The 26,198-nt window shown below is 39.3% G+C and overlaps 1 protein-coding gene across 1 annotated transcript in view; it reads left to right on the forward strand.

The window, feature by feature from the left end:
• Positions 1–26,198, forward strand: part of kcnn3 (potassium intermediate/small conductance calcium-activated channel, subfamily N, member 3) — a 115,420-nt gene that overhangs the window by 22,834 nt on the left and 66,388 nt on the right. Inside the window, exon 3 of the mRNA XM_047361961.1 lies at positions 6,052–6,147. Within this exon, the coding sequence (XP_047217917.1) occupies positions 6,052–6,147 (96 nt within the window). The remainder of the gene's footprint in view (positions 1–6,051; positions 6,148–26,198) is intronic.

A 26,198-nucleotide genomic window follows, 5' to 3' on the forward strand; every position in this document is an offset into this window, starting at 1 on the left:
AACCTTGTAAATCATTTGTCATTTTCCTTCCACCTCAAATTTATGTACTAATTTGTGTTGGTCCATCATAAATAAAATCCTGTAAAATACATTGAAGTTTGTTGTTGTAACATGAGAACATCTGACAAGCCTCCTTAGGTATGTACGTATGCAAGGTGCTGTATTTCTGATTGGCTTTTCATTGGATTTGAGAATTTTCTGTCATGGTGTTGAGAAAACCAGAAGCTCGACATTCGTGACAGTATACTAGGCAGATATGAAAATAAATGAAAGGAGGAACAGCACGTAGACAACCGGTGGTTGAAGAATGAGACCAGAGAGAGAGATGACATGAACTCCAAGCCTGCCACATTTCAGCTCAGTCAGTGTGACCGTGTTAAGCAGACACACTGCTGCTGCTGAGAGCCAAAGCTGAAAACCTGCATTTTTCTCATTAGCACCACAGCATAGGCTTTCCTTGCACCTTGTTTGCTTCGGAGGGTACAAATGAGATTTTAGCAGCGGAGAGGGAGATTGATGCAGGACAAACAAGATGGTGCTTGTGCAGCATTGTGCACTGACCCAGAACCAAATGTATCAAGTGATTTTTGTTTGCTTTTTTTGTATCAACTAAATAATGGAATTGCTGTACCATTTTGTAAAGAGCTTTCTCAGATTTTTGTAATTATGAAAGAAAATAAATGCAACAAAGAAGAGGCTCTGTGAGGATTAACAAACAAGACTGTGTGTTTAAGTGTTTGTTTGATGTTGAATTAATGCTATTAAGGCCAGGATGAGTCTACAGAGACTCAGAATAAACACAGTAACACACTCCCATTTTCCACAAGGCTGACTCGCAATATATTGTTATGAATTCAAAATGCTGTGTAGAGCGTTCTGTGATGAATACTTAGCAGAGTCCCTCTCAAAATCCTACAGATTTTTCTGATCTGAAGTGTAGCAGTCTTAAGGTGGCTCGGATCTCGTCTTCATGCGGTTATCTGACAGCTGCTGACCTTGTTGAAGGTAGTGATGAATGTACTTTGGAGGCTGTTTGTGCCTGTGCGTGTTACACTTTGCAATTCTAAACCTAGTCCTTGGTCGCTGATGTGGGCAAATTAATAATTTTAGCAAGTATGGGCTGAAGAGATCAGAATATTGACTACTACAAGCTTCATCAACGGAACCATTTAAAAGGTTTTGACAACTACGATATCATTAAAGAGCTTATTTATGCATTCTCTTATTTGTAAATATTAGAGCATTGATAAATAGTGGCATACTACTACATTTAATCTGTCATCTATGCTGTTTTTCTTATTAATTTTACAGCAACTAAAGACACTGTTTTGCTGTAAATACTCAAAAGTGCTCAAACCTCTCCTTAATGGTTAATCGCCTGCATTTGTATAGCATTTTAAAGTCCAAGAACTCCAAAGCGCTTTACCCTACAATCAGTCATACACATATTCACACACTGTCAGTGTGTGAAGTCTTGTACTGTTCTAAGTCATATCAGACTATGACATTGCCACCCATCTGGAAATAAATTTGCACATCAAGGCCCATAGAGCTCACCAATTACTGTTATCAGTTATCATTAAATCTTTGGAGAAACTGCTGTTGAATACAATCCTGCCTGTTGGCACTGCTCAACAAGATTTCATCTCCTTTTGCATACGGGGCTAAAAGCAGCACAGGGGATGCTGTAGCCTGTTACAAATCCTCCCTCAGCAATTGAACCCCCAGGTACCATTGTCAGCATCCTCTTAGTCAACTTCTCTTGCTTTCAGTGGCATCCAAAGGCACCTGATGATTGAATATTTACTTCACATGCCATCTTGTCTCATTCATGAAATTCATGTCTTCCTAACCATTATTCTGAAATTTATGCAGATGAGCACAACTGTGTCACCAGCACTCGCAACCAACACTGGAGCACCGCAGGGGTGTGTGCTGAGCTCTTTTCTATGCAGACTATATACCGACTCTCAGTTCTTCACCAACCATCTTATTCCGAAAATACTTAGATGACACAGCCAACATTGCCCTTCTCTGGACTACTACAACACATTTCATACTGTTATACAAGAGCATTTCCACCGTAATACTAGCGAATGAAGAAACTAGAACTCCAAGCAGTTCTAAAAGGGTTCCAAGCCCTCCTAGGCATATACAACTCAGGAGGTTTTGACCACGCCCCTGCCAGTGCCCTTACTTCCCTATGCTCAACCATCCTGGCTTACTTTCTCTCTCCCTGATGTTGACAGTTAGGGTAATGCCCCAAAAAACACACCAACTGCTGAGACCAGGTAGAAATGCTAACCTAAACCGTACATTAAGCGTGTTTAGACCCAGTCCCATCAGGAAAGTTCGGAATTATTCAGAACTGCTAAGAGCGAATAAGAAGAAAGTTCTTGAAAAAGTTGTTTTTGGGCTTAGAACTTTACCGTTGCCTACCAGCAAGTTTTCCATTGCTTTCAAAATACATTTATTAAAAAAGAAGCTTTTAGCTTCTTGTATTTAGTGCCCTCTAGTGCTCAACCAGCACTGATCTCAGTAAATGGCTTTTGTGCACCTTATAAACAAATATTTACAATTTAAAGCTGACAAGACTCCCCACCGAGGAGGAATGCATCATAACTGTATAAGCAACATTAATTCAAGATTTTAAAAATTCCCTAACAATACTGAGATTTGTCAAAACAGTCACTCAAAATATTTGCAATAGCCATGCCTAACCATTAATTTTCCATTACCTCAACAAAAACACTCCCATTAACAACCAGACTGTAGGTATAGTGGACAAGTTTCAAAGCCTCACAAGACACTTACCAGACAATCATCTCATCTCAAATCACCGATATCTAGAAGAGAAGCTTTATGCCATTAACAAACTGTAAGGACAGTTAATGGCATAATGACTGATCTATTGACTTGAGATGTAGTGAATGTGGAGCCCATTGGAGCACAGAGAACCTGTGGTCCGTCATCTTGCTGAAAGTATCTAATGGAAGATAGATACTTTGAAAGAAAATGTCCTTCACACCATAACACCAACATCCAAAGCCTGGACCTTTGATACAAAGCAGGATGGATCCATGATTATGTTTTGTTTATACCTAATTCTGACCCCGCCATCTGAATGTCAGAGCCGTTATTAAGTCCCATTATACCAGGAAACATTTTTTCTAATTTGTTATTGTCCGATTTTGGTGAGCTCTGTGAATTGCAGCCTCAGTTTCCTGGTTTTAGCCGCCAGGAGTGTGGTTTGAGGTCCCGCTCTATGATTGGCATCTTGGCATTAAAAAGTATTTGAACTGGTGCACCTAATGAATTGTATATTTAGTTATTGTCTTTCTCTTCCAGTTAGGGTGTGTCTGTTAAAAAAAACACTATGCTGTGAAAATGAATTTCCCCCTGGGGAAAATATAGCCCAAAATCAAACTAGGTTGAAGGGTTTTATTATTGCCAATATTTCTACTAAATTACCAAAAAGAAGATGAATCTTTAAAACAAATGTCTGTGAGAGCATACTGTGATATGCTCTGGCGTCTGTCCTGTTGACCCAAGCGCCACATACATATTAATCTGTAGCTAAGAATAGTGGCCAATAAATTAATCTTTACTGCTGAATGACTAATGTGAGCTAGATCAAAGAGTGACCTTTTGACAAAAAAAGTATTCAGATTCATGACACCAATTAAAACCACTTTGCTGAGAACCCCTTAAAAACTTACATTTTGACCATAGAAGTGTTGGTATTTGTTTTATTATCATAAAAGGATCTGTTTTTATTACATAAAGGATCTGTTAATATACAAAAATTATGTTACTGTTCTAACCTGCTTTAAATCAATTTCTGAATTGCACTGATTAAATGTTGTTTCTATTTACACATAATAGTAAAATAAAACTTGACTTTTAATTTAAATTCTGTCTCCTGACTGGATTTAATGAAAAGAGTTTCATTTATTCATCATTCATCATGCTCCCAGTTTAATTAATTTATAATCGAGTTGAGCTCAGTCATATACCTATAGCTAATTAAATCAATTACAATATTATTGAAACGTTCATTTATTTTAGTAACAAAATTCAGCAAGTAAAACACTTATATATACTATATACTATATAGAATATTGACACACAAACCGATGTTTTCAAGCCTTTATTTTTGTTAATTATTATGGTTTTCTGCTTACAGCTAATGCAAACTCCACACTGAAGACTAGAATAGTACATCTAACCAAAAAACATAATATAAAATACATTTAATAACTACTTAAAGGTTGTTATTTAAAAAAATAAAAACGTTTAAACTGAAAAACGAGCCTCATTGGATCGTATATTTGTATTCATTGAATTTAACTGTGCATACACACAAGGCATTTCGCAATAAAATCTTAAACTGAAAAGTGCTAATGTGATTATGGCAATCTGGAGCAAACCATCTCCCTAATTTGTCAAAATTGTTAAAGTTGTCATCTTGAGACATGCATAAAAAAGTTCTATATATGGTGCCAGTTCAAGACCACTCATCTAAAGGCAACTTACATTATAAACATACAGCTTTTATCCAATGCTCGGGGGGTGGGGTTCACTTTGTCTATCTCCAGCGTTCATTTGACGTGACAGGTACGCCCTTAGGCAGTCTGTCCGCAAGTTAGACCAGAAGAGAACCCCTGCCTGCACTTGGAGAACATGCACACCCAATGCAGAAAGACCGCAGGCTGGAATTTGAACCCAGGACCTTCTTGCTGCAAGACAACAGCACTAACAATTGCACCATCATGCAGACCCGGTCCATGTCTAACGTAAAAACAGAGAATACAAAGTTAGTTATATGTACCACATTTTAAAACAATCCATCCAGTAGCATTTTTGACAAAGGTACAATTTAAAAGCATAAACAGATAAAAGTGCAAAACCTAGAGTTTGGAAATCACTGGATTCATAAACACGTTCATTAACATCACAATCTTACTTAGTTCCAGCTCACAAAATAGAAATTTAAATGGTTTTCTGTATAAGTGAAAACTTTGACAGGTAAATAGCAGAATCGCTATCTCAGAAATAAACACTTTTATATAATACATCATTACAAACCAATGAAAGCGTTATTTTGCTGTCTTGATAAAATATGGGTCCAATGATTTGACAGATAGCAAGGCTCTCTGAATGGCAATCACTAAAGAATGTCTGTAAACCCCCTGGTGCATGACGGAAATGCATGAGAGGAGGAAGGACGAACCGAGGGGAAGCGGAGTGACCTCACTAAATCAGGCCCAATAAATCCCCCTTTTCACTGATACACCTGAATACTCAAATTGTAAAAATCAGACTGTTTAAATAGTTTCAATAGTAAACAAACTTATGGAGTTTTTGGTGAGTTTTATAGGTGAGTTTGTCAAACTGTTTCTTGCTGTTATCTTGAGATTTACGTTGTTATCTGAGTGAATACAATCAGTAAACCCACAAGTAGCTCATTGGGTATCTTTTAGCCTCTAATGAATTTTAAATTAAGTTTATTAGGCCCTGACATGGTCCTGTTCTTTGTTAATAACACTGTGGGACTTGGATTCATTCATTCATTCATTCATTCATTCATTCATTTATTTTATTCCAAACAAAACAAGTGTGTGTTTCTGCGTACATTTGTATGATAGCACCAGGAAGTTTTGCTTTGCTCTAAGTGAGAGGTTGGCGAGTTTAGAAGAAGCCACTGAAGTGCTACAGTATGAGCTGTATTGATTGGAAGTTCCCCTCACCATTTATTATAATCACTATCAAACCAGAGAAGCAGATAATTTAAAGCTTGACTCCAGACAGGTATTGATGGGTCAAATATTACAGTTCCACTTCGCTTTGTACATGACACCTACATGACATTGACCCCTGAATGAATAAATCAGGCTAATTGTTAAATCTGAGTGACAAAGTTCTTTAAAAAGTTCTGAGATTTTATTTTTCAAGTATTACCATCCAACCACCACAGGAAATTCAATCTTCAATTTGTATTTGTTTCTAGGTCCTTAATAATATTAATCACTGTATTTTGTCTCTCTGCAGAGCTCCATGTATTCTCTGGCTCTGAAGTGTCTGATCAGCCTGTCCACAGTCATCCTGCTGGGCCTTATCATAGCCTACCACGCACGTGAGGTTCAGGTAAGTGACCTGTATATCAATATGCAGAAACCAGAGGCCAGATTTAATAAGCCAGGACAGATTAAAGTCTTTACACTTATGTCTTCTGCTGATGAGCTCTGAACAATGTGTAGATGAAAAAAAATAAAATGGTGATCTTTAACCTGTCCCAAACAAGCAGATTTGATTCATTTATACTATTTTATTATTGCAACCCGTATTACAGCAAATAACATCTTATTTTATTACTATACAGAAAAAAAAAAAACAGTTTAGTTTCAGTAGATCATAAAGTCCTGGTCTCCCTGATAATAATCCAGTTTAGTTTAGAGATGCACCAATCAGGCTTTCCCTGGCAAGGACCGATATCCAGTTTTCTTTGAGATCTGATGTGTTGATTTTGATTTTACCAATTACAATTTTCTTTCTGTAACGGTATAACACATAAAATAATAAAATGTGCTGTCAGTATTTTGGTAGAGGTAGTGAATTTAAACCTTACAGAATTTATGTATCAAAGTATATCACCCTAAGATTTATCAGATTTTTATTAAAACCAAAAACGTGCATCAAAGAACATGCTATTGGTACATCTAAAGCTGCTGTTACACTATCTGCCATGTATGCTGTTCTATTGAAAAAATGTGTGCTACATGGGTTTTGAGATTATTTATGTGATTTTATAGAACATCAAGTCCCATCTTATTTTTGAAGCATGTCTTCTGCTTTTATTGCACTTTTGTTCTGAATAGTACATGTGTCTGGAACAAGGTTGTGGAAGTCACAGTGTTTTGCTACATCAGAGCGGGGTACATTAATTTTGCTGTGGCGCCACTTTTGTTTTGTATTTTTATATTTTTTTCATTTGTATTGCCAACTAACCATCTGTAAATACAGTTTCAATTCTGTACGAGGGCTCCCTAGTGTTAAATTATAATCCAAATTAATCAGAAAGTAGATCGTGCTGTCAGTTTCACTTTCAGTTTTAAGAATCTTACATGCCATGTCAAGTGAATCTTTATCAGTATAGACAGCGCGTCTTCATAGTGTTGCATGAGATTAAGTAATGTTAATAATGGGTAATTTTTGCATTATTTCTTTAGCAGCCGTGAAAGTTGAAGTGCACGTATGCTAGTATACAAGTTATATGAGATCTGTGCTGTGGCATTTCTTAGCATTGTCAGTTTAGCTTAGCTGGTGATCACATTATGCATATTAGAAGGTAAATGTGTAGAAAAGCAGCTTATCCTCCTTCGCCACTGAAACATATGGCAGATACGCTAAAGTGTGACGGGGCATTAGTTCTGATTTTGTGAATAGGATTTTCTTGTTTTAATGAAGAGGAATATTTTTTAATATTTCACAAACAAATCACCGATTAGATCAAATGAAAGAAAAACTGGCCTGTTCCAATCACTGTCCAATTAGGTGGGACATTTCTGGTTAAATTCAGCACAGATGTAAATTTTAATTCAGTTGTATTTCCCTGTCCCGGTCCATAAGGCAGCCAGCTCTGCAGGTTTGAAATGCTCCCCTGCTTCAATATAGTTGCTTTAAATTATTGAGTGCTTAACCAATTGTTACACAACCTGACGACTAACTACTACTGCAATGGTTTCCTCTCAATGTACCCTCAGCACCATACTTATTCATTCAGAGAGATTAAACCTGTCAGATAAATACAGGTCAGGCTTTAAAGTTGTTGTTAAAGCTGCTGTGTTTGATTTTACATCAGTAACAACTGTGGCTGTCTTCATAAGAATGTCATTAAAAATAATTAATATTTTAGCTAAGAGAAGTGTTTCCTTATAAGCAATAAGACTATTAATATTTTTGTGGATTAAGTGAAGTTTTTTTCTATAACTTAAAGGCCACTTTTATATTCTTCTGTTTCGCTACAAATTAAACTGACTCCAAATTTAAGTAACTAAACATTAAACCAAGGAGCGGACTGTGCTATATTCATTTAAGCTGTGGCCCTGTGAACATAATAATCAATTTGTGAGGGAGTCAGCTTGAAGTAGCTACACTCTGTTCCATTAGCATGCGGCACTGAGGAAAATTATTATACTTATTCTTTTTCTGCCACTGAATAGCTGCAAAAAACATAAAAGAATGTGTATAATATCCTTACACATCACTGTTAGGAGAGACATTTGTTTTTTCTCAGACGCAATGCAGGTAAAAATCCGTAAGAAAATCTTAGCCATGTAATTTATGGTTAATAGATATAAGAAAAGAGGAAAGCAAGAAATGAGAAAAGAAAAACCTAAACCATTTGCACCTAAAAATATAATTGGTTTCAAGATGCTTATTTTACCTTGTTGGAATAAATTTTATATAATTCAATAAATAGTCTTCAAGTTTTAAGCCTGAAAAGCTTAGCACATGCACAAGAAGTTACAAAACATGGCTGTGCCCATGCCTTTTAGGTATTGCTATTTTATTTAAACATAAACTCATATTTGGTTTTCTGATGAGAAAAAATGTCACTTTGTGAATATGAACAATACAGTTCATAGCAGTCTCATTGCATATAAATTATAATGTTCTGGACAGAAAGGCATTTGTTGTTCACGTGTTGAATATAGCATTAATGATATTAAGGCAAAAACTGGTACGAATCAGTATAATTTAAATTCATAACCTTTGGCAATGCAGTCCCACAGACAGACCAGATGGCATGCATCTAATGAGAGGAAGTTCTCTAGGATGAAAGACTTTTGACTGACTTGGACTTGGTATAAAAGATTGGAGACTTGAATTGAAGTTGAATGAAAGACGTGACTAGGAATTGGGATCAAATACCACAGCCATGACTTTGAACAAAGGACTGGAGCCTTGACTTGACCTTAACATGAAAGGCTGGATACTTGACTTCAGAAGAAATACCTGAGAATTAAATTGGACTTGGGATGAAAGACTGTAAAATTGACTTGGACTTAAATCCAAAAATATTTAAAACCTGACTTGAACCCTGACAAAAGATTAAAGAGTTGACTTGGTGTGTAAGTTATGGATTTGACTTTGGAAGAAAGTCTTTCGGATTTAACATTGGAACAGTTGACTTGAAGCTTGAGATTAAACTTGGAGTACTTGGAGTGACAGACCTGAGACTTGGAGATTGGAAAGTTGAATTAGCAAGACTGGGGACTTGCCTTGGACTGTGCACAAAGACTGGAAACTTGTCTTGGAACATAAATGATATTGGTACATAAATGACTTGAGGCTTTTCTTGGATTGGTAAAAAATGGCATCTCTATGAACATCTCTAGATGTTGATCTTATTAAGATTACCCATTGCCTCTGACAAAGGGGGATCTTTGCCCTTATCCAGCACAGAGTTAGTGCTGCTGTTTGTTACAGATTATTCACAGCTGGTGCTTCACCAAAACCTCGTTTGATGGAAAAACAACCAAACAGGCCCCTTAACAGACATTATTCACATGTTTGTAGTAAAAGTGACTTTGATTGACTGCTTTTTTGTGCATCCTTTCTTTAACTGATATAAGACCTTTCTTATTCATTTGAGGTCCACCCAAGCTGTGCCCATATTGTTCACATCATGTTGTTTTCCCTCAGGTTGCTGAGATTGGCATGAGTACCCAGGTGTGTTGATGGTATCCAATTAATGACATTAATGAGAGTCTTAGTGGGATCGACAAATCTGGCTTCATGGCCTAGTAGCAAATAGATACACACTGAATGTTAAATACATGTTGATCCAATAATAAAACTGCCATTCAACAGATCCTCAGAGAACACTATTTAACACACAAAAACCAATAAAACACTCACTTCACACACAGCCTTCACCTCTTGTAACGCTGAAAGAATCAATCAGAAATGCTTTCATGCTTCATTATATTTATTGTGGTGTTTGTCATTTCACTGATACAATGCTACCACAGTCATTTAGCTAGGGTTCTCATCTGAAACATTTCCAGCTGATGCACATATACAATTTATTGACCATTATGCCTTGTGGGGTCCAATGAGTGTCCCTAGAGTGGTTATTATTCCCTGCAGGAAGACCATGGTGTCGTACTCATCTTTATGACTACATAATAGTTCATGGCTCTGACACTTTTCCCTTTACTTCTTCTCAAAAGCTTGGAGATGTCTGTGATTTTTAATCTAGGCCCAGTTTGTTCCTTATTTTTAGGGCATGCTAAGCTGAAGCTCAATCGAGAGCAGTGTGGGAGAAGCCTGATCCCAGTGCAACTGTTGTAACACCAGTCATTAATAATAACAATGTTCAAAGCAAAGTGCTTTGTTGATGAAGCAGGAAAACAACTCTTCCTGTAGTTTTCTTCCTCACATGATTAATTGGATCTGAAGGAAACATGCCACACTATCAACAAGTCATATCAAAACCCTTAGGGAGTAAGCTAACGTTAGCCTAGCTTCTTGCGACTTAGCAAGTATCTCCCTGTACAAAGGTCCTCAACCGAGAGAGAGAAAGAGAAAGAGAAAGATCCATGTTCCAAGTAAGAGAGTGCCTCAGAAATAAATAAATTACTTTCCTATTGGAGCTTCGAAGACTGTCCAAAAACGTTGGGGGGACAAAACTAGAACAAAATCACAATATTATTGAAAACAATGTAACAGTAAAGAAGTGTCCTGTGAATTTTTTATTAATATCTAAAGAGTTTCTTTTCTTTCAACTATAACACATAGTTAATTTATTACCAAACTACTCATAGACAGCTGAGGGGTGTTGGTCATTTTGCCTTATTTTGGTTGCATTATACCTAACTGTTTTACGTACAAAATTGTGCTGACTAGCACGGGATATTTTATACCAATCAGGCATCCATGCAAGCATTGACCATTTATCTTCATAATTCATAAAAATACTAAAACAAAAAATAAACTGATACGCCAGTTTTAGTTAAGGCTGCATAATATCAGAAAATAGTGCAATAACGATGTAACAGGAAAAGAGGAATCCACATAAAGTATTACTAATTCCTGTCTTTCTTGTGTGCTTTCAAATCTCTCTCATCTCTTTGCCACAAATCTGTTTTAGATGTGGAAGTCTACTGCTGTGAAAACCAATCTAACTGGTTAAATAACTCATGACCATAAACAATGTGCTAACTAACAAATAGTGCATGTCAAACTGTTCCTGCAGTATTAATATTGCACACACTGATACTGCAACAACAATTTATTTGGGTTGTGATGTGGAGCCCTTATTTTGGTCATGGGAAAGGACAAAATAGCTATTGGTGAGTATGAAACAGGGGTATGAATTAGCTTTACAAAAACAATAAAATATCAGATAATTTAAAAGAACTTGGGTTAGCCTTAATTAATATTTTATATTTTACATACTTTTTTAGGTTAAATAATGTTTTGACTTAAAACCTGTAATTGTAAAAAGATAAAAACAGTTAAAAAGAATTCTGGAACAAATTGAAATATAATTGGGAAACAATTAAGCACATTTTAGACAGCTTATTGAAGGTGGATAGTTCCACTCTAGGTTGCTAGATTTTATACATTTCTGGGTATGTCTAAGTTTTACCTTGGTTGTTTTTATGTTACAGTCTCCTGTTGCAATTCAAATAAATTCAGATTACTTATTTTCTTTACTATTGTGAAAGACGTTTCATTTCTTGAGGCAGGAAAAGTAATTAAGTTTATCAAGTTTAGGTTAAAATGTTTTTTAAGTGCTCTTATTCTCCAGTGTTAGTTAAAGCGGCTCAGGGTCACGAACATGCAATCACAGGCATAAAATGCAATTTTATTTGCTTCTTCGTTTCAAGCAAATTTAATAAAAGGGGATTTGTTCATCACTAGTCGCTCTAGACCTCTGAACTTATCTAGAAGTCATATTTGTTCTTTTGAACATGAAGTTTGAAAATCCCAGATGTAGGAGTTTTTCAATAAGGATTTGCATAGATTGATTTAAAAGGTTTGTGATCAATCAGCAGGTTAAAAATCACACTGATTTTTATTTACTGATAAACCAATGACCATTGTGGTGTTGACAGGTGCTGTTTCTTGCTATTGCTGACAAAAAAGAGCCACTCATTGATGACAAAAAAAGAGCATGTATTGTGCTTCTACATATGTGTGTGTATGGATTAATATTCATTGATAAAAACAGATCTCATTTCTGCTCATGAAGTTCAAAGTGACTTTCACACAAAGCGTCCAGCATCCACCCACAGTGGCGGCTGCTGCACGTGACAGGTACGCTAATACCTGCAGGAGATTGGGAGCATGTTAAGCCAACAGCAGAGCTATAAAATGGTGTTTTGTTAATCCACCTGAGAAGTAATTCCTTTTGATTAAATAAAGGTAGGAGTTTGGGGAGGACGATGCCAACGTAGAGGTGGGAATCCCAGCAGGCTGGGGGAGGTGATGTTGGGATTTAGCCCAAAATCACTTTGGAAAATCGCTTGAGTGAGGAAGGTGATAATATGTGCGCATTTCTACACAGCAGCAGATGACAGCTTGACAGGGTAATTCTTGTTTACAGCATGAGCTTCGGCTGTTTGTTTTTTTTTTTTTAAATGAAATGTTTTGGGTACTGCGATTATTAAGGTTATCACTAACATGTCCTCACTGAAACTGCTGGAATTAAGCAATGACTTAAATGGGCAAAGTAAGTTTATTTGTAAAGCTTATTTAAGCAACAAGACTATTCAAAGTGCTTTACATGATGGTGACGTGACATAGGTGTAAGGCTGATAATACGGATTAAATAATTGGGTCTGTCTGATTAAAAACAAACACCATATTACTGCTTTTAGATAAAATCCTGAAATAGGTACCTCTAGTGTGATGTTTGCCACCTGAAACACTGGATAATGTATTTTTAAATATACTGTATGCTGTTGTCCAAAAGGAGAATTATACGTTATAATGTTGATTTCTATTTTTATTTAACATGCAGTTAGATATTACAGATTTTAAATATTTACTTCATATTACAAAATGTGCTTTCTATGAACAGGTAAATTACTTTTTAACCTTTATCAATAGATGTTTACTAATTTTGGCTCATATTATTATGCTAAATCAAGTTTCAACGATTACCAAATGCAAAGCATGTAGTTGAATGTCTAATCCAATTTTGAACTGTAAAACTAGGTTTAAATAGACTAAATATATCACCGGATCTTATATGGGGTATCAGAGTAAAGAGGAGTAAATGCAATGGACACATAATTTTTTTCAGATTCTCAGATTTTAATATAGAAAGGAAATGGAAAACCAAGCATCATGTTGCATTTTATGTCAAAATTGTACACCGCTTTGTGTTGGTCTAGCACATAACTTCAAACAGCTTCCCGTGACTACTATTAATCAAAATGGTGAATAACTTGACCATACATATAATAATTGAACCTACAAAACTACTTTGGAAAATTCATAGCAGCAACTAAGAATGGATTTAAGGATTAAAGTCTGTTAGCAAAGGTAAATAGGATTTCTTCAAAAGTCCGTTACACACTGACTGACATGTACAGTCGTGTGAAATACCCATGAAATTTGCAGTTTTTGGCAAGAAATTGTCACATATTAATGTCTAATTAGACCTACCTTTTTTACTCAGCAAACAAAGATATAGACAAAATTGTAATTTCTTGTCTGTCATAATTGCTGTGAGATGCTTCTTGTAGCCATTTACCAGTCTCTGACATCAGTCTGAGGAAGGTTTGCCCACTTTTCACTTTTAGCTGTGAGATGGTTGAATGATTTCAAGTTACCACACAGCTTCTCAATAAAATCAAGATCTGGGCTTTGACTTCACTCAGGACTTTGCATTTATTAATTCTCAGCCAGTCCCTGGTGGATTTACTGGTATGTTTTGGGTCATTTTCATGTTGCAGTGTTGTACTGATTCTGCGTTATTATTTTTACAGATGGTCTCATATTTTATCAAACACCCCTTGATACACAGTAGAATACATACTGGATTCTATGATAATAAGAATCATCAGTTTTCCAGGCACTGGTTAACGACGTTCTCAGAAACATGTTGAGACATTATGTGTATGTTTACCTTGATGAAATTCTGATTTTCTTGCACACTCTAGAGTCCCATAGACTTAATGTCCGGTCAGTCCTCCTTTGCCTCCTCCAGAATCACCTTTTTGTGAAGGCTGAGAAATGTGAGTTCCACACTTCTTCTACCTCTTTTCTGGGCTTTGTTGTTTCCCCTAACCAAGTCACCATGGACCCTGCTAAAACCACACTAGTTTAAGAGTGGCCCACTCCATCTGACCATAAACAACTCCAAAGGTTTCTGGGCTTTGCTAACTTTTATCGCTGCTTCATCCACAATTATAGTCAGGTTGCCTCCTTCCTATCGCCTTCTGCCTAACCCTCAGAACCACCTGCCTGAATTTGCCTCCCCGTGCATGACATCATTCCTGTGCCCTGACCAGCGTTTCAAGCCTCTCCCTCGGATCCTGTCGCCTGAATCAGTCTTCCCTGCTTTGACCCAGTTCCTGTCCTTTGACCACCGCACTCTGTCAGTCCACTGGGTTTGCAAAACTGAGAGCCCATGTGACATTATCCTGCTGTCACCAAACCGCCGCAATGAGGAGCTGAAATTCTCCTTTCGTATTCTCCCACGGATTCTGAAAAGGTTAGTGCCGTTATTTCTTATCTTATTATTCTCAGTCTTCTGCTCAGCCACTAACCTGTCTGTCTGCCCTCAGAGGTTCTTGAGCCTGCCACTGGTGGTTTCCTGCCGAACTTTAACCAGAGCTTATAATAAATCTTTTTAATCTTATCTGTTGTGTCCGGCTGAAATTTTGGGTCCTCAGAACTACCCCTTACAGTACAATCTGGCCAAAATGGACCCTTCGCTGGCACAACAGTGGCATACAGGTGTTGAGAACTCTATTGCTCGGGTTGTTGCTGGAATGAATGAAATTTTACATAACCTGTCTTCTTCCAGTGCTCCTCAGATTCCTCAGCCCTCTGTGCCCGCCTCTCGGACTGCTGTCCAGAAAGGTTTCTGGGCTTTGCTAACTTTTATCGCTGCTTCATCCGCAATTACAGTCAGGTTGCCGCTCCCCTCCGTGCACTCACATCCTGTTTTGAGTGGAGCAACCAGGCCGAAAAAGCATTCACCAGATTCAAGCTGCTATTTAACCACCACCTCTTCTTCACATCCCTGACCCTGAAAGACAGTTAGTTGTGGAGATCGACGCATCTAGTACTGAGGTAGGTGCAGTTATCAGCCAGAAATCCGTTAATGGTTGTGTTCACCCCTGGGCTTCTCAAGGACACTGTCTGCGGCTGAGCGTAACTATGACATGGGGATCGAGAACTGCTTGCAGTCAAGCTCGCCTTGGAAGAGTAGAGGCACTGGCTTGAAGGAGCAAAAGAACAATTCATTGTTTGGATGGATGACAAGAATTTGGATTACCTCAAGTCTGCCAAGAGACTCAATCCCAGGCAGGCCGGGTGGGCATTATTTTTTGGATGTTTTAACATCTCCCCATCTAACAGACACGGGACACAGAACGTCAAACCGAACACTCTTTGCAGGATCTATGAAAAATCTGATTCTGTGACCAGTGGTGTGGAGGGATTTGTCCTCCCGGACTCTGTTAGGCTCTCCGTCACCATGCTGGATCTAGAGAGAGAGGTCAGGGACACCACCCATAGCCATCCTCTCCTGAATTCTTGGCTAGAGAATCGCTTATTTGTACCGGACCACCTGATCCAAAAGGTACTGATGTTCTGCCATAAGTCAAGTTTTTTTGTCATCCTGGAGTCAATAAAACATTACAGGTGATCCAGCCTTAATTTTGGTGGCGTACCCTGATCAAGGATGTTAAGGAGTTCATTGCAGCCTGTCATCAGTGTAATAAAGCCAAGTCATCAAGACGCCCACCCTCTGGGTTGTTGCGACCACTTCCCATTTTGTCACGCCCCTGGTCTCACCTGGCTATGGACTTCATCACAGGTTTACTCTCAGCTAATGGTCACATTATCATCCTCACTATCATTGACCCCTTCTCCAAGAAGGTCCACCTAATCCCTCTTCAGAAGCTCCCTTCATCAAAGAAGATGGGGGAGATACTGGCTCAGGAGGTTTTCCGCCTATATGGTCTCCTCACGGACATTGTATCGGACAGAGGTCCTCAGTTCATCTCCCTCTACTGGAAAGAATTCTGCTCGATTTTGGGAGTCTAAATCAGTTTGTCTTCTGGTTTTCACCCCAATCTGATGGTCAGTCTGAGAGGTTAAACCAAGAGGTTGAGACCAAGCTCCGCAGCTTGTGTGATGCCGATCCCACCAAATGGTCGCACAACTTACCGTGGGTGGAGCATGCCATCAATTCTCTTCCGTCTAGCACCACTGGTCTTTCCCCTTTCTACGTTGTCCATGGATTCTAGCCATTCAACCTCCAAGAAAGGGAGGCTAAGGTCCCGTCTGCTCATGTAGCTGCCATGAGGTGCCAACGCGTATGGAGAAAAGCTAGAAGAACCATGATCGCAATTTCAGAGATGCAATCCAGGGCTGCTAATCGCCGGCGCACTCCTGCCCCTGCATACCGAGTTGGTCAGGTTTGGGTCTCCACCAAAGATCTCCCCTATGAGTGGAGAGCAAGAAGTTGGCACCTCGTTTTGTGGGTCCTTTCCCCATCTCCAAAGTGGTGAACCCGGTGGCCACTGGGTTTGCAAACCTGAGAGCCCGTGTGACGTTATCCTGCTGTCACCAAACCACCGCACTGAGGAGCCGAAATTCTCCTTTGGTATTCTCCCACGGATTCTGAAAAGGTTAGTGCTGTTATTTCTGAGCTTATTATTCTCAGTCTTCTGCTCAGCCACTAACCTGTCTGTCTGCCCTCAGAGGTTCCTGAGCCTGCCACTGGTGGTTTCCTGTCGAACTTGACCCAGAGCTTTTAATAAATCTTTTGAATCTTATCTGTTGTGTCCGGCTGAAATTTCGGGTTCACAGAACTACCCGTTACATCCTGTATGTATATTTAGCCATGTTAAATAGGAATACATGTTGGGGTGTCCTGATTTATTACCTACCAGAAATAACTTTTTTAATAAGTCTCAAAACTTAGGCGTCTCATTTGTCTAAGTTTTGATTGTTTGGTTATGTTACTTGAACTCTTCAGTGTTATTAAAAAAATTATAAATATCCATATTGTCATTGTTTTTGCAATAGATCCCACATACAGAGAAACACCCCGAAGAACAACATCAGTAAAAGGTTGTTTATTTAAAGGAAGACAATCAGGAACGTAATGGTCGAAACTCCAACTGTATGGAAAAAGGGGAAGAGAACAAGTGAGAACAGGGAATCGAAAAGTTAATGAAACTAAGAACAATAAACTAATATGATCGATAGTTCTGCTTACTAAGTAGCTGTGGTAAGATTGCCAGGGGTAGAGAGATTCAATATCCAGGTTAGACGAAGGTGAGTCTGTAGGAGGTTCCTTAGGTGCTGTTCAGTGTGAGCTCGGAGCAGACAGGAATGAGTTCGGTGTGCAGGTGTTTACGTTGGAGGGTGGACAGGTTACGCTTACGGTTTGGTCCAGGAGAGGACGGGAGCAGGAAACTGCTGAATCCAAACGAAGACAGGAGATAGGATATGAAATCCACAAAGCATAGATAGGCTTGATCATCCAGAGTAATTTCTGAAGACGTAGTCAGTATACAGTGACGTAGATCCAAAGCTTAGGTTTTCTAAATCTGCAAAAGGAGCAAAGACAAAGTTACACGAAGTCGAAGAACGAAGCATAAACTTAGTGTTTGGTTCGAGCTTGTACCACTGGTGGCAAAACACTCTGGCATCGAAGTGCTGGCAGCCTCCTGCTTAAGTACTCCTCAGAGTAATCAGTGGAATAAGTCGCACCTGTCACCCAGCACACCTGAGAGCTCCAGCACCACCTGAAAATGAACACATGAAACAAGCACAAAAACACAAACACAACCCAGATCCTGACACATATGACCAAACATGTTAGAAAAACAAAGTAGCTTCCATAGGGTGTCCTAATTTTTCCAAATATTAATTTAGAAGTAAGTGGTTTGTAGAAGCTCTTAAATGGAAACAGATCTGTGCAGTGGCCATTTGGTTCACTCTGTTCCTGTCTCTGGTCTTTGTGTTGACCCTGTGATAAACTGGCTAACTGTCTAGTGTTGTGGTGCCCACTGTCTTTTACCCACTGACTGCTGGGACAAGCCCCAGCTCTCTCAAATTGAAGACAGGTGTCCAGAAATAGATTATTGAATAAAAACTACTTTTATAGGAAAAAACTGGGACTAAACCTACAAAGAACTAGAAAAAAACATTTGTTGTGCAGTTCGTGCACTGTGAGCTGCTTGCTATGTTTGTGCTACTTCACAGGGAAACCGAAAGAAATCTCCACATTAAAGGCTCTGTCTTCGGTTCAATGGGTCTTTAAGGCCAGTGGAGATGTTAGGAGGTGTGACAGAAGTGAACCACTGCCTTTTCTCTCTGTAATTGGTAACTACACTAAATAAAAAATCAGAATGCTTATTACCTTACTATATTGTTTTTTCCTTGACCCTTTCGTAATCACAGCCATAGAAAAACGATGTAATTATATGCTGCAGCTCCTTCCTGGCATTGACAGAGCGGGGTGTCCCTGAGAGGTATTATTTCTTCTGTGCAAATTTAAAACTGCGTTCATATATTGTAAGAAGACTACCTCAGACTATGCACTTTTTATGACATTTGTGCTCCACCTCTGTTTACCTTCATTGCTAACCAACCTAAATGATTTGCATGGGTAGCTGGTGGTTTTAGTTGAGTTCCTTGGACATAAACACATAGAAACATATTTGAGAAGCACTGTCATGCAAAATGAAACGAGGTGTTCAGTAAGTATCTCACTCAGAGATCGGACAGACAGACCCTAGAGCTTTTTGACCCCCTTGTTGCCGGATATTACACACAAACCGCATGTATGTAGTTTTATAAGACATTCATTCAGCAGTTTCTGGGATCTGATGTTATCGGGTGTCGCTGGCATTTACGCTTCCTCTCTCTCTTTCTCTCTTTTTCTGAACTCTTTCTGGTCTCCCTCTCTTCACATCTTTTATCACAGTATGTTTTGTTTACCACCAGAAGTATGCTTCTCTGTCTTTCTTTTCTCTTTCTTTTGCCTCCTGCTCCTCCGACATTATCAGATTAGATTTCTTCTCTCTTTTCCTCCAGCAAGCTTCAATTCAATTTTGTTGTTGAGTCCCACATCCTCTTCTCCAGACTCCTCTACTCCCTTGTTAGACAGCATTCAGCTTCTCACCTGCTCTTCTTTACCCCTGTTGTACTCTCCAAACTCCCCTTCCTTTCAAAAATACTTTTTACACAACTAAATTCATTTTCAGAGGAAAATGGTATTCCTGAGGTGTTTCAGTCTGGTTTTAAAAAATTTCACAGCCTTGATTGTGCTCTTTTAGGGGCTCTTAATTATATATTTTTCGCTACTGATGCTGGTAATTATGTTGTCCTTGTGTTTTTAGACATTACGCCTGCCTTTCACACAATGGTTCATGGCATTTAATGTTCTCATCTTGAGCATTGTGTTTGTATTAAAGGTGCAGCCTCTCACCAGAAGTTTCTGTGTCATAAATGAGTTTTTGTCGCCTACAGTGTCTGTTGGCTTTGGGGTGCCTCAGCGGCCTATACTAGAACCCCTTTTCTTTCCTTCTGTATCTCCTGCCCTTGGGTTCCGTTTTGAAGAAATCTGGAATTTCTTTTCATTGCTTTGCAGATGATTGTCAAGTCTACATTCCTTTGAAAAAAAACATGATGTTCCTTCTGTTCATTCTTTGTTGGAATGTCTAAATGAAATCAAAGCTCGGATGGCCCTGAATTTTATTGCGCTTCAATGATAAAAAGACCGAGGTCATATTGTCAGAAGGTGGACTTTCTGACACTTCTTGGCTCTTTGACTCCGTATTTGAAATCCACTGCCTCCAATTGGGGTGAAATTATATAGTGACCTTGGATTTGACACACAAGTCAGCTCTGTAGTAAAAACAGCTGCAACAAATTACTAAAATGAAGACCATTTTCTCCAGGCGGGGTTTTGAGAAGATGACGTCTTTAAAAATCATTTGTCGTTTGATTTTGCACATCAGAGGGTTGATGCTTAAAATATAAATTAAGGCAGTAGCTGTTTTTGCAACACGCTTATGAAATGTAGCTGAATGATCTCTTAACTCATCTAATCCTGTTTTGGGTTCCTGTGGGGCTGGTGCCAAAACTAGCAGTCAGTGGGCAAGAGGCGGGGTACACTCTGGACATTTAGCCATGCATATATAGGCACCACAAATATAAAAAAATTAAATTCTTGGTTAGTCAAATTTGTGTTTATTTTTTGTTGGACTCTGAGAGGGAAAGAGAAAAAATTCCATGCATGCACAGGGAGAACATGCGAGATTTAAACAGGCAACCCTCTTATTGTGAGACAACAATGATAACCACTGGACCATCTGTGCAGACCTGTTAGGTCAGACAGTCAACATTTACTCACGGTTCCACGGACAAAGTACATACGTTGGAGTGACCGAGCTTTTTCTGTGGCTGCACCTCTACTCTGGAATCAGCCTCCACTAGATCTTCGATCTATAACTGAACTTTGCCTTTTTAAATAAAAGCTCGAGACTTTTATATTCAGGCCGGCTTTTGATACCTAAAAATGTGGTGGCACTTGTAGTTGTATCTACCCTGTTTTTAACCTCACTTTTATGTTTTAATTTATCTCTTTGAGTGTTTTTTATAAATTGATTTTGTTAAGCACTTTGGTCACCAATAATGTGTATGTGGAAAGGGTTATACAAATGAATGATTGATTGACTGAAAAAGGGGATTAAGTAATCATTTCTATCCCCCGTAAACTATCACCTGTTCATTCTCTGTTGTAAAGGAATTTAAATGCGTGTAGCAACAAAAAAAAAACTATTACTGTTACTGTCATATTAGGATTAATTCAGTTGCAACAATACCTCTTGTCAGCTCGTAAGAAATGTGCTCACCAGAGACGCTGAGCACTGGTCTGATCCTTTAATTCAAGCTTATTAATTAAATTCAATTCAGTTTATTTATATAGCGCCAATTCACAACACATGTCGTCTCAAGGCACTTCACAAAAGTTAGGTACATACATTCCAATTAATCGTAACCATTGAACAGTGCTGTCAGACAAATATTATTAGACAAATATAAAATGATGAGGAATTGCTCTGCAACAGAGTGATTTTAAAGCTGCCTCTGACAGTTACTGTTAACCTTTATGTTGTTTTGTATTATTTTGTTGTCTTTACAAATTCTCTGTGGCTGTGTTTAACACAGTGATAGACACATTCAGCCCTTTAAACGCAAATATGAATTTGTTGACAAATTTTCGAGTCCATCCATTTTTTACTGCATAGTTGAGTGGTGGTTGCTCATTGTCTATCTCTGCCTACTGTGTGTGACAGGAGTATTAGTGGATTTAATGTCAGCAGGGTGACTCTTTGTTGCTGATGAAAAATGGAAGGGAAAGGAATTTGATCAAATTCGTGACAAGGCTGTTAATATTCTAATTTGGCAAAAATGTTAACATATTAAGCACCTCTCCTACTCACTATGATCAGTATAATTGATCAGTGTGGCAAATAAAACACTAATATTGGTTTTGCAATACTGAGCAAATGGCGGTTTATGGATACGTTCTGATCTTTAGATTAATTAAATCAAAGCAAGTAGTATACACATCTTACTACAGTACCTTCATTAAGTTTGACTTCAGTGCACATTTAGCTGCATATTAGAAGGTCCTGATTAAGAATTAGTCTCTTCTATTAATTTGAGTCCTTTAAGACTTAATTTGCTGATACTGAGTCTGATACTGCATTAAGGCTTATAATTAATGCCATTTACAGGTCCTTCTCAAAATATTAGCATATTGTGATAAAGTTAATTATTTTCCATAATGTAATGATGAAAATTTAACATTCATATATTTTAGATTCATTGCACACTAACTGAAATATTTCAGGTCTTTTATTGTCTTAATACAGAGGATTTTGGCATACAGCTCATGAAAACCTAAAATTCCTATCTCACACAATTAGCATATTTCATCCGACCAATAAAAGAAAAGTGTTTTTAATACAAAAAACGTCAACCTTCAAATAATCATGTACAGTTATGCCCTCAATACTTGGTCGGGAATCCTTTGGCAGAAATGACTGCTTCAATGCGGCGTGGCATGGAGGCAATCAGCCTGTGGCACTGCTGAGGTCTTATGGAGGCCCAGGATGCTTCGATAGCGGCCTTTAGCTCATCCAGAGTGTTGGGTCTTGAGTCTCTCAACGTTCTCTTCACAATATCCCACAGATTCTCTATGGGGTTCAGGTCAGGAGAGTTGGCAGGCCAATTGAGCACAGTGATACCATGGTCAGTAAACCATTTACCAGTGGTTTTGGCACTGTGAGCAGGTGCCAGGTCGTGCTGAAAAATGAAATCTTCATCTCCATAAAGCTTTTCAGCAGATGGAAGCATGAAGTGCTCCAAAATCTCCTGATAGCTAGCTGCATTGACCCTGCCCTTGATAAAACACAGTGGACCAACACCAGCAGCTGACACGGCACCCCAGACCATCACTGACTGTGGGTACTTGACACTGGACTTCTGGCATTTTGGCATTTCCTTCTCCCCAGTCTTCCTCCAGACTCTGGCACCTTGATTTCCGAATGACATGCAGAATTTGCTTTCATCCGAAAAAAGTACTTTGGACCACTGAGCAACAGTCCAGTGCTGCTTCTCTGTAGCCTAGGTCAGGCGCTTCTGCCGCTGTTTCTGGTTCAAAAGTGGCTTGATCTGGAGAATGCGGCACCTGTAGCCCATTTCCTGCACACGCCAATGCACGGTGGCTCTGGATGTTTCTACTCCAGACTCAGTCCACTGCTTCCGCAGGTCCCCCAAGGTCTGGAATCGGCCCTTCTCCACAATCTTCCTCAGGGTCCGGTCACCTCTTCTCATTGTGCAGCGTTTTCTGCCACACTTTTTCCTTCCCACAGACTTCCCACTGAGGTGCCTTGATACAGCACTCTGGGAAGAGCCTATTCGTTCAGAAATGTCTTTCTGTGTCTTACCCTCTTGCTTGAGGGTGTCAATAGTGGCCTTCTGGACAGCAGTCAGGTTGGCAGTCTTACCCATGATTGGGGTTTTGAGTGATGAACCAGGCTGGGAGTTTTAAAGGCCTCAGGAATCTTTTGCAGGTGTTTAGAGTTAACTCGTTGATTCAGATGATTAGGTTCATAGCTCGTTTAGAGACCCTTTTAATGATGTGCTAATTTTGTGAGATAGGAATTTTGGGTTTTCATGAGCTGTATGCCAAAATCATCCGTATTAAGACAATAAAAGATGTGAAATATTTCAGTTAGTGTGCAATGAATCTAAAATATATGAATGTTAAATTTTCATCATTACATTATGGAAAATAATGAACTTTATCGCAATATGCTAATATTTTGAGAATGACCTGTATGTTTCTTCTGGCTAATGTACACAAGAAGGATAGAAAAGAATATAATATCCTTTATTGTCATTGTCACAAGTATAACTAAATTGAAAAAAAGATCTGGTCTGTGCATAGAGTAATAAGTAATTTATCTAAAATAGAAAAATAGAAGGAGTTTGTTAAAAAGAACAGTGTCAGAAAAATGCGGGTTGTGGTAATCAATTTCCTTATCTCTATATTCAATATACACTGCTCAAAAAAATAAAGGGAACACTCAAATAACACATCCTAGTTCTGAATGAATTAAATATTATCATTGAATACTTTGTTCTGTACAAAGTTTAAATCACACAAAAATCATCAATGGAAATTAAATGTATTAACCAATGGAGGCCTGGATTTGGAGTCACACACAAAATTAAAGTGGAAAAACACACTACAGGCTGATCCAACTTTGATGTAATGTCCTTAAAACAAGTCAAAATGAGGCTCATTATTGTATGTGGCCTCCACATGCCTGTATGACCTCCCTACAACACCTGGGCATGCTCCTGATGAGACGGCGGATGGTCTCCTGAGGGATCTCCTCCCAGACCTGGACAAAAGCATCCGCCAACTCCTGGACAGTCTGTGGTGCAACGTGAGGTTGGTGGATGGAGCGAGACATGATGTCCCAGATGTGCTCAATCGGATTCTGGTCTGGGGAACAGGCGGTCCAGTCCATAGCTTCAATGTCTTCATCTTGCAGGAAGTGCTGACACACTCCAGCCACATGAGGTCTAGCATTGTCCTGCATTAGGAGGAACCCAGGGCCAACCGCACCAGCATATGGTCTCACAAGGGGTCTGAGGATCTCATCTCGGTACCTAATGGCAGTCAGGCTACCTCTGGCGAGCACATGGAGGGCCGTGTGGTCCTCCAAAGAAATGCCACCCCACACCATTACTGACCCACTGCCAAACCGGTCATGCTGAACGATGTTGCAGGCAGCAGATTGCTCTCCACGGTGTCTCCAGACTGTGTCACGTCTGTCCCATGTGCTCAGTGTGAACCTGCTTTCATCTGTGAAGAGCACAGGGTGCCAGTGGTGAATTTGCCAATCCTGGTGTTCTCTGGCAAATGCCAAGCGTCCTGCACAGTGTTGAGCTGTGAGCACAACCCTCATTTATGGACTTCGGGCCCTCATACCATCCTCATGGAGTCGGTTTCAAACCGTTTGTGCAGACACATGCACATTTGTGGCCTGCTGAAGGTCATTTTGCAGGGCTCTGACAGTGCTCCTCCTGTTCCTCCTTGCACAAAGGCGGAGGTAGCGGTCCTGTTACTGGGTTGTTGCCCTCCTACGGTCTCCTCCACGTCTCCTGGTGTACTGGCCTGTTTCCTGGTAGCGCCTCCAGGCTCTGGACACTACGTTGACAGACACAGCAAACCTTCTTGCCACAGCTCGCATTGATGTGCCATCCTGGATGAGCTGCACTACCTGAGCCACTTGTGTGGGTTGTAGAGTCCGTCTCATGCTACCACGAGTGTGAAAGCATCACCAACATTCAAAAGGTGATAACCCTCACATTGGTGGTTCAACAATTGGGCTCCTTCAAATTGTCATCTGCCTCCAAATTTACATCCCCTAACCCAGCTTAGGTGGTTAGGCCGTGGATGCACCGGGACCTAGGACAACCATTCCCTTTGCTTATTCAGATTATTTTAATTTTTACTAACCTACTCAGATAACGTTTTTCAAAGCTCGAGCTTTAGTATATTGTTTATTTTCAATATTAAATTTTACTCCCTGTAACTAACTATTATCTCATTTTAACTCCAAAAGTAGAATGTCCTATTGAACGATTTTAAACAAAAACCAATTGGTCTTCATGACACACACCAAGGCTTGATCAACCTTGGCTGGGCCTTTCTCGGGTAGGGTGTCTAGTGATAATGGCCGAAACACCCAATGATCCCGGGGTCCACTACTGATGATGTGTCACAACTTTTTACTTTAATTTTAATATCAATTTTAACTTTAATTGTAGTTTTACATTTATTGATCCCCTGTAACATAGAATTATATATTTAATTTAATTCTAATCTTAGAAACGCAATGTTCCATTCGACCTTAAATCTAATTTTATACCCTTTCCATTAGCTCAACTCTAAATTTGTAATTTCTGTTGCCTTCCAAACATTTTACTTACAACCTCCTGCATTGGGGGTGTGGGTGGAGGTGTGGGGACATGGGTGGAGTGGTGGTGGGGGTCCTTGGTCGGTTTGATTTGCCATTTGGGGAAGAAACTCGCCGTGGCTCCATTCTGTGACCGGTTGTCCTTTGACTACTGTGGGTTCCTAGCCGGATTGAATTGCGGCGCAGGGGTTCATCCGAGCCCCTTGCTTAGCTTCTTTCCGGTATTGGGTTTTCATGGTGGCTCGGGGATGCTGGCCAGTTTGGTTGCCTGCGGTGGGATTTAAACCTGTTGTGGCTTCATTCCGTGACCGGGTTTCCTTTGTCTGCTATGGGATTCTTGCCAGTTTGTGTGCAGTGCGAAGGGTCTGTTAGGACCCTTTGTTAGCTGCATTCCGGTATTGTTTTCCTGTGGTGGATGAG

Source organism: Girardinichthys multiradiatus, chromosome 3 (assembly GCF_021462225.1).
Source record: "Girardinichthys multiradiatus isolate DD_20200921_A chromosome 3, DD_fGirMul_XY1, whole genome shotgun sequence".
Taxonomy (NCBI): Eukaryota; Metazoa; Chordata; class Actinopteri; order Cyprinodontiformes; family Goodeidae; genus Girardinichthys; species Girardinichthys multiradiatus.